General features: G+C 47.5%; 1 protein-coding gene across 1 annotated transcript; it reads right to left on the reverse strand.

Moving 5' to 3' along the window:
• Positions 1-246: 246 nt before the first annotated feature.
• On the reverse strand, positions 247-1924 carry CCL24 (C-C motif chemokine ligand 24). Its single transcript, XM_068524895.1, has 3 exons — positions 1849-1924; positions 1491-1608; positions 247-415 (listed from the first exon to the last, which is right to left on the reverse strand). The coding sequence occupies exons 1-3, from the start codon at positions 1919-1921 to the stop codon at positions 247-249; spliced, it is 360 nt and encodes a 119-aa protein (XP_068380996.1). The 5' UTR covers positions 1922-1924.
• Positions 1925-8976: the final 7052 nt, after the last annotated feature.

The raw sequence follows: 8976 nt of genomic DNA on the forward strand, positions 1-8976 counted from the left end.
TCTGGGACCTTCTCCCCCAGCTCAAGAAAGGCAAGAGGCCCGGGATGCTTGGATCCCTCATTCAGCCCCCAGGAGCAGGCCTCCCCTGCCTTGGGTTTTTTAATAGACTAGACACATCCCCTGAGAATGATGCTAAGAAACAGGACCATTAACCCTTTGCCTACCACTGCTGGCTCACCAGGCCCCAAGCAGCCTGTTAGGAGGCGAGACCCAGGCCCAAGCTCAGGGCTGAGGGCCGGGCAGGGGTTAGATGAAGGTGCTGTTGGCAGGGTGCCTCTGGACAGTGACTTTGGCACCCATCACTCTGGTCCTAGTGGAGGCTTTCGTCTGCTTGGCATCCAAGTTCTTCATGTACCTCTGGACCCACAGCAACTTGGGGTTGCCACAGAACCTCTGGCCCTTCCTGGTGGTGAAGCTGTGGGAAGAGTGACAGGGCACACGTGAGGTCTGGCAGGGGGTTTGGATCCCTTCACTTTCTGAGGAGGTCGTGTGGAAGCCCAGAGGACACGCTGCTGTCCCAGCCTCCTGGCAGGTTCCTGACACGATGCCTCCTCTCTGTGCGTCTGCATCCCTTTGTTTCAATAACCTCATGTTCATGTTCAGTCACCTCCTTGTCATATGGGGGAGGCCCAGCCCTGCCTTTAGATAACACTGGGTCTGAAGAGAGAGACACAATGTCTACCCACAGGGAAGAGAGAAGATGCATTGAAAACCCCGAAGAAAAAAGGCCTCCAGTTCACACAGTGTGCAAGGAAGCGTGGCCGATAAGGATGCCAGAGCTGGGAGGGGGCAGTGGGATGCCCTTTTCCAAGCCAGCTCTGAGCGGTGGATGCCAGGCTGTGGAGCTGGGTCTGGAGCCAGTGGGGAAAATTACGGTTAATAATTAATTTTTTTTCTCAAAGATGCAGACAAAATTAAGATTCAAAGTTTTAATTAATTTCCATACTGATAAAAATAATTCCATGAATTCTGTAAACCATTGCATAAATGCTATAGTGTAAAAAAATTTAAACAAGTGTTAACAACTTTAAACAATTCACTACAAGTAAATGATTATGCATTATAAATACTACCTTCTGGGTTAAGAAAAGATCACATTTCTATGGCATGCCACTGTTTACACAGTGAGCTCACATTTGCTGTCTTGTAACTCTGAAGTTATTTGGAGTCCTAAGTGACCTTGAATAGGTCCCCTTTCTGAGCCTTAATTGCCTCCTGTCAAATGAGGATAATCAATCCTAGCTCATAGAATGGCTGAGGGTTCGATAAGGGAATGTTATATGCCCCCAATGGTGCCTCGTATATATTTGGTGCTCACTACATGATTATTGACTCTGAATCCTCTTCCTAATCTTATGGATGAGGAAGCTGAGGCTCAGAGAGGTGAGGTGACCTCCCCAGGATCACAGAGCAGCGCCCTCAGTGATCCTGAAGGCTCATGTCTCCCTGCCCCACTCCTGCCAGGTGGCCGAGGAGTAGTAGTTACTTACATCACTCCTGCCTTGGGGCAGACACTACTGTTGGACAGCTGGTAGTTTATCACTCGTCTCTCAGGAATCTTCTTGGAAATGAAGGATATGCAGCAGGAAGAGGGGATGATCATGGAGCCTAAAAGACAGGAGAGAGAAGAGCCAAGTTCTTTGCCAGCCTGCTCTAGACTCTGGGCTTCAACATGGAGCCCGTCCCCTGCACTAAACACCTCCCGTCCAGCCACTGGGCTGCCCCCTTCTCAGCAGTCCCCTCCAGACCCAGGCTGCTCGGGCCTCCATCCTCTGCTGTGCCATTCCAGCCGTGCCCTTGGGACGGCTGTCCTGCGTGAGAGACCCAGGGTGGGGTCAGAGATCTTACCTGCAGGGACAATGCAGTAGGTGCACAGGGCCATGAGCAGAAGGCTGGTTGCCATGGTCATGGGGCCTGCCATGTCCTGGAGAGCAGAGGAGGCAGCTCAGAGCTCAAAGCTGGGGGCAGGAGGAGCGGGGCTGGGACAAGTGGCGTGGTTCCCTGCGGAGCACTCAGACTCAGCACTCAAACTACCCTCTGGCCTTTACCAGGGCAGCTAGGAGGAAACATGTGCTTATATAGCCTCCCGGGGGAGCCTTCCCCTCCCCTCCTTCAAAGTCTTAGAAGCCTCTGAGATCTGCGAAAAGGAAGTTGTTGCTCGCTGAGTCAGGGGTTATCTTGTACTCTAAGAAAGGGCTGGGGGAGGAGGGCATTGCCCTGCCAGGGCAAAGTGCAAACGCATTGGATGCATAGTCAGAAGGCTGATGGAGATCCTGGCTCTGCTGCTTATTTCCTGTGGGACCCTGGGTAAGTCATTCACTCCGCTGAGCCTCAGTTTCTTCATCTGAAAATGAGTAAAGTTATCCTCTCTCCTTCCATTCATTCATTCATTCATTCATTCACCAACTCTTAGTGGGCCTGTGCCATGTGCCAGGCTTCTAGTGTGGAGGCAGATGTGAGATCAAGTGTGCAGAATCAATAAGCCATAATACTCGGCTCAGTTGTCAGACAGAGTGGGACATGACACCCACCCCACCCCGCCCCCATTCCAGGCTCCCAGCCTGGGACCCCATGTTTAGAGACTCTTGTCACTGCTGCTTCCATTCCCAAACCCTTCATGTCCTCTCCATTTCACCTCTCATGGAAATACTTGCTTTTCTCCAGCCTCCCTGCTGTGGCCTCCCAGGAGCACACCTGTGTGGCAGCACAGTGGCCCACATCACCTGGCTGATGATGGCCAGCTGTGAGTCTACATCTCCCGCTTGACCACGAACACCTTGAGATCAATGTCTCATTTCCACGCCCACCAAGTCCCGTGCAGATCACCTGTCCCATGGCCAGTGTTTGTAGAATGAATATATAACGGACCGACTCCGAGTCACTCTCCTCTGGATCAGGGACTCCCATGTGGTCTCTGCCCAGCATGACTGGGGTCAGTGTGTACACAGGGGAGCCATGCAGCACGTCCTCTGATGGGGACAAGACTGAAGCTGGGGAGGCCAGCAGTGCCTGATCTCACAGTCCTTATTTATGGAGTGAAATACGCTGAGGACCCCACTCAGCTCCTCACTAGTTTTGCACATTCCCCTCCCCAGCCAGCAGGAACCACCCGCACCTGGCAGAGGATGGGGAGCATTCAATGAGAGCCCTTTACATATGCAAGGGTTTCTCACTGAGTCCATTTTAGGAAGCCGCTTCTAATCTTTGTTCCTCAACAATTCAGAGGGGATAGCTTGCTCTCTGTCTGGGTTTTATAACAGGGGGCGCTGGGAGGGGTGGCTGGAGATGGAAGAGACAGAGGCAGCACGCAGGAGAAGGGTGAGGACTAGGCTGAGCAGGGTGGGAAGCCTTCACGCACTGACCATATGTTGCGCATTGACCATATGTTGCAATTCATTGGGATGGCAGAAGGTCATCGGGTGGGACGGTTTGGGGTGGGGTGCCTCGCCCCAATTAGTAACGCTATTTAGGTGCTTTCCCAAGACGCTTTTTTTTTTTTTTTAAAGGCATTTCTTTTTAAGTTTATTTCTTTTATTTATTTATTTTTGGCTCCGTTGTATCTTCGTTGCTGCGCATGGGCTTTCTCTAGTTGCGGTGAGCGGGGGCTACTCTTTGTTGCGGTGCGCATGCTTCTCGTTGGGGTGGCTTCTCATGCTGCGGAGCACAGGCTCAGTAGTTGTGGCGCACGGGCTTAGTTGCTCCGCGGCATGTGGGATCTTCCCGGACCAGGGCTCGAACCCGTGTCCCCTGCATTGGCAGGCGGATTCTTAACCTCTGCGCCACCAGGGAAGTGCCGCCCCCCCCCACCCCCCCCCCCGCCGCAAGATGCTTTTTAAAAAAACACCCAGTCTCGCTGCTCTGTATAGGAAAGTAAGGCAGGGACTACCAACCCATTTTACAAAAGGAAAAACTGAAATCTACAAAAGGTGAGTAGACACCACCACAGAGCTACTTATGCCGACTCCCAAAATGGGAACTGCACGTTCCCGCTGGAAGGGGGGATTCCAACAGCCCGAGCAGTTATTCAAAGTGAGAGTGGGAGAAGTAGGAGGTTCCAGGAAAGAATAGAAAGGGATAGCTATTGTAAACTGTGCTGCAATGAACATTGGGGTGCATGTATCCTTTTGGACCATGTTTTTCTCCAGATATATGAACAGGAGCGGGATTGCAGGATCATATGGTAAGAGAGCTAACATTTAGATAGAGAAGGAGGAGGAGAAGGAGAAGGAGGGAGAGGGAGAGGGGGAGAGGGGAGGGGAAGGGGAGGAGGAGGAGAAAGAGAATGAGGGGCAGGAGGGCAAGACGGCAGATGCAGGCAAAGACTTGGGGAATGGAGGGGGAGAGGAGAGCGGAGAAGAAAGGGGGTGCTGTGAAACACCCAGAACCCCTCAGCTCCAGCTCAGACCCTGCCCCTCTCCCAGTCGTGCTTTGTCCGTCTGAGAAAGGGGGTGTTGGCCAGATCTGCGTTTCTCCAAATGTGGCAGTCACACCACCATGGGTGATACCAGAGTGGGCATTTTTCATTTTAATTTAAATATGCCTTGTTATGGCCTCCCTCTGTGATGAGGGGTTTTATATTTATAATAGTGATAGAAAAAATACGAGTTGACAAAAAAATTAAATAAAGCAAATCACAGAACAAATGGTATGCACATAAGACAAAAACAGTGACAATATATCTGATCAGATATCCAAGAATATCTGAAGTCTGGGAAGACTGGCCAAGGTCCCGTCTGAGGGGATGGCCAAGGTCCCCACCGTGAGCAGTGATGTAGCACAGAACTCAAAGCTGTGGGAAGCTGGACCAATCAATGGACAGTAGCCAAGGGGACAAGGGGCTTCCAAGACACATCCTAATAAGAAACAATTGGAAGAAGTGAGCTGTTAGCTTGGACAAGAAATGCCTTCCATACCTGAAGACATGTCCCGACAAGGGAGAATGGGCCTTGATGGCCCTAAATGGTGCAAAAGTAGACCACAGACTAGGGTTGCGACCTTAGGGTGGGGTGGATGGGGCAGGAGGGATGGCCGATGGAGCAGAGCCTGGTTTGCCTGTGAAGTTGCTAAGTACTTTGGAGCCCTTGTCCTCCGTTAATTTTCCCCACTTTCTACGCAAGGGAACTGAGGCTCAGAGGTCAGGAAAGGGGAGAGCTGGCGTTTGAACTGAGTTCTGAGTTCAAGGTTCGTGTGGTGCCTCTCACCAGTAGAGCTCAGCCTTGATCCTGTGCGCAGTGCGGCCACCTGGTTTGAGGTGTCGGGTTAACAAGGTCAGATCTGTGGTCTCATGACGTGACAGGTATGGTAGGAAGGGGCTGGGGGCAGGGAGACTGACTGGAGGTTATGTAGCTGCCCAGCGGAGGGACAGTCAGGGGTTGGAGCAGGGGTCCAGAGAGCTTAATTTGACTCTGCTTCATATATTAGATCTACCTGAAGAACCTGGAGGAGAGGGCGATGCAGAATCTGGGGTGCCCCCTGGTGCATTCCGGGTTGTGGGTAAGAAGCACCTGCACGTTCCCTAAGACCCACGTCATGGAAGTCAGCCCAGAACCCACCTTTTTAAGCCCCTCCCTAAACCAGAGGAGACTGGCCGGTAGCCATGGCTCAGAGGATTTGAGAGTCACCTGCAGGATTGAAATCTTAGCTCAGCTGTGGGACCAATGTTACTTGACTCCTCCATGGCTTAGTGTCCACACCCCATATGTAAAATGGGACATAATGACAATATCTGCGTCGTGGGTTATTATGAGGATTCAATGAGATGATTCATGTCAAGTGTTTGGCTCCCCATCTGGATAGGTCAAGTGCCCACAAAAAGATGGTCATTGTTTTTCCTTTTTTTCCCAGAAAGTATTCATTGAGTATCTACTAAATGACAGAGACAAGGGATCCAGGAGTGAACACAACTCAAAAAGCCCATTCCTTCATGGAAAGGCCATTCTTATGTTGGGAGCTAATATGTAATGTACAAAATGGTGATAATTGTATCCTATAATCTGTCAGGAGATGACATATAAAATGCCTTTTGTAAGTAGCCTTTTATAAACTCTTCATTGACCTGGAAGCATTAAAAATTTTACAAAAATATTGGCTTAGGGACTTCCCTGGTGGCACAGCGGTTAAGAATCCGCCTGCCAATGCAGGGAACAAGGGTTCGAGCCCTGGTCCGGGAAGATCCCACATGCCGCGGAGCAACAAAGGCCGTGTGCCACAACTACTGAGCCTGTGCTCTAGAGCCCGCAAGCCACAACTACTGGGCCCATGCACCGCAACTACTGAAGCCCGCGCGCCTAGAGCCCGTGCTCCACAACAAGAGAAGCCACGGCGAGAGAAGCCCGCGCACCGCAACGAAGAGTAGCCCCCATTCGCCACAACTAGAGAGAGTCCACACAGCAACAAAGACCCAACTCAGCCAAAAAAAAATAAATAAATAATTTTTTTTTTAAAAAGGAAAAAAAAATATTGGCTTATTTATTAAAGAGGTAGTTCAGTAAAGTGTATACCTGTTACTATATTTCAGCAAACAAAAAGTGGTCCTTCTTGTTTTGTTGTTTTTGTTACAACTCGTTTACAAGCTGGTGAACTGACTAAGCAATCCACAGGCTCTTCCGTGACCTTTAATATATCATGGCATCTAATCTAATCTTTACACTAATGACCCTGTGGACTAGATATTATGCATTTTGTTGCACGGAGGTGAAGTAACTTGTTCCTGGTCACAGTTCCTGACTGCACCTTGTTTGCAGCTGAAACCTGAAAACAAGGGTGTTAGAAATATGGGGAAAGTGAGGCAGAAAAAGGCTAAGAAAGAGGAGGAAAATGGACAAGATGATCCTAAAATTCATGTGGAAATGCAAGGAGCTCAGAACAGCCAAAACAATCTAGAAAAAGAAAGACAAAGTTGGAGGACTAACACTTCCGGATTTCAAAACTTACTGCACGCTAAAGTAATCAAGGCAGTTTGATACTGGCATGAGAATAGACATACAGATCAACAGAACAGAGCTGAGAGTCCGGAAAGAAACCCTTACATTTATAGTCAGTTGAGTTTTGACAAGGGTGCCAAGTCCATTCGATGGGAAAGAACAGTCTTTTCAACAGTTGGTGCTGGGACAACCGGATATCCACATGCAGATAAATAAAGTGAAACCCTACTTCATACCACATACAAAAATTAATTCAATATGGAGCAAAAATCTAAATGAGAGATAAAACTATAAAACTCTTAGAAGAAAACAGGTGTAAATCTTCATGACCTTGGATTAAGTAACAGTTTCTTTGATGTGATATCAAAAGCACAAGCAAGCAAAGGAAAAATAGATAAGTTGGACTTCTTTAAAATTAAAAACTTTTGTGAATCAAAGCACACTATCAAGAAAGTGAAAAGCCAACCCACATAATGGGAGAAAATCTTTGGAAATCACCTGATAATTCTAGTATCCAGAATATATAAACAAGTCCACAATACAAAGACAAATAACCCAATTTAAAAATAAGCAAAGAATTTAACTAGACATTTCTCTGAAGAAGATATACAAGTGGCCCATAAGCACATGAAAAGACGCTCAACTGTGGATTGCTTAGTCAATAGGGAAAAGCAAATCAAAACCACAATGAGATATCACTTCACACCCACAAGGATGGCTATGAAAAAAAAAAAAACAACAGAAAATAAAAAGTGTTGGCAAGGAAATGGGAACTCCCATATATTATTCATGGGAATATAAGATGGTATAACCACTATGGAAAGGTTTGGCAGTTCCTCAAAAAGTTAAACATAGAGTTATAATATGACCCAATAATTTCACTCTAAAGTATATACCCTAGAAAACTGAAAATATTTACACAGAAACTTGCACATGAAGGTTCATAGCAGCATTACTCATAGTAGCCAAAAAGTGGAAACAACCTAATGTCCATCAATTGATAAATGGATAAACGAAGGTACAATGCAATATACAGTGGAATTTTATTCAACCATAAAAAGGAATGAAGTACCGATATATGCATTATGTTAAATGACAGACACAACAGGCCAGACATTGTATGATTCCATTCATAAGAAATGTTCAGAATAGACTCCATTCATAAGAAATGTTCAGAATAGACAAATCCATGGAGACTTAAAGTAGATTACTGGTTGCCAGGGGCCTGGGAGGAGTAGAAAGTAGGGAGATACAGGGTTTCTTTTGAGGGTGATGAAAATATTCTAGAATTCGATAGCAGTGAGCGTTGTACAAATTGTGAGTATACCACTCACAGGCACACTTTAGAGGGGTTAAAATGATGAAGTTTATGTGATGTGGATTTTATCTCAATTAAAAATTAGATGAAAAAAGAAAGAAAGAGAAGATGCTGTGGAAACATTCAAAATGTTTGTTCAAATGGTGGGGCCTTTATTAATGGCTTTATTAAAGCTGCGCCCAGTTTCAGAGACCTCGTCTGCCTCCCTCATGTGGCCTGACTTTCATCAAACAGTCTGATATATTAGACTGGAAACCGAGAGGGCGCAGGCAGGCAGGGAGCAGTGGGTTTTCCCCCGGTCCTCCCTTACCTTGGTCACACTTCCTGGCAAGCAGGCAGACAAGGAAACTTCCTTCAGTGGGTCCCATGGCCAAGTCCTTAGACAGTTGAGGCTTGAGGGCCCCCTTCTCTCTCTCTTTTTCCTCCTGTGACCGTCCTCAGACCCCAGTGCCTCCTTACTCCCTCCGTCAGTTCTTATCTCAAAACCTACTCTATAGACAGGCAATAAAAGGTACACATTCCCTCTACACCTAAGTGACTGATAACAGCTTAAAATAAGAGGTTTCTTGTATTCTAGGCCTCTGCAAATGAGGACCATTGAAGCCAGGTTTCTGCTTCTTGGAGAGGGGCATTGAAAATATGCAAAGGGGGAAGGAGTGCGTGAACCCAAGGATGCTGAATTGAAAGCAGAGGTATCCGTGTATATATCATCTTTTAGAAACACTGATACACCAA

This window comes from Eschrichtius robustus, chromosome 16 (genome assembly GCF_028021215.1).
Source record: "Eschrichtius robustus isolate mEscRob2 chromosome 16, mEscRob2.pri, whole genome shotgun sequence".
NCBI classification, from domain to species: domain Eukaryota; kingdom Metazoa; phylum Chordata; class Mammalia; order Artiodactyla; family Eschrichtiidae; genus Eschrichtius; species Eschrichtius robustus.

Coding starts and splice junctions, on each gene's coding strand:
- CCL24 (XM_068524895.1), bottom strand. CDS start 1,921: ATGGCAGGCCCCATGACCATGGCAACCAGCCTTCTGCTCATGGCCCTG. Junction 1,609..1,848: donor CTACTGCATTGTCCCTGCAG/GTAAGATCTCTG, acceptor CCTGTCTTTTAG/GCTCCATGATCATCCCCTCT. Junction 416..1,490: donor TGCCCCAAGGCAGGAGTGAT/GTAAGTAACTAC, acceptor CTCTTCCCACAG/CTTCACCACCAGGAAGGGCC.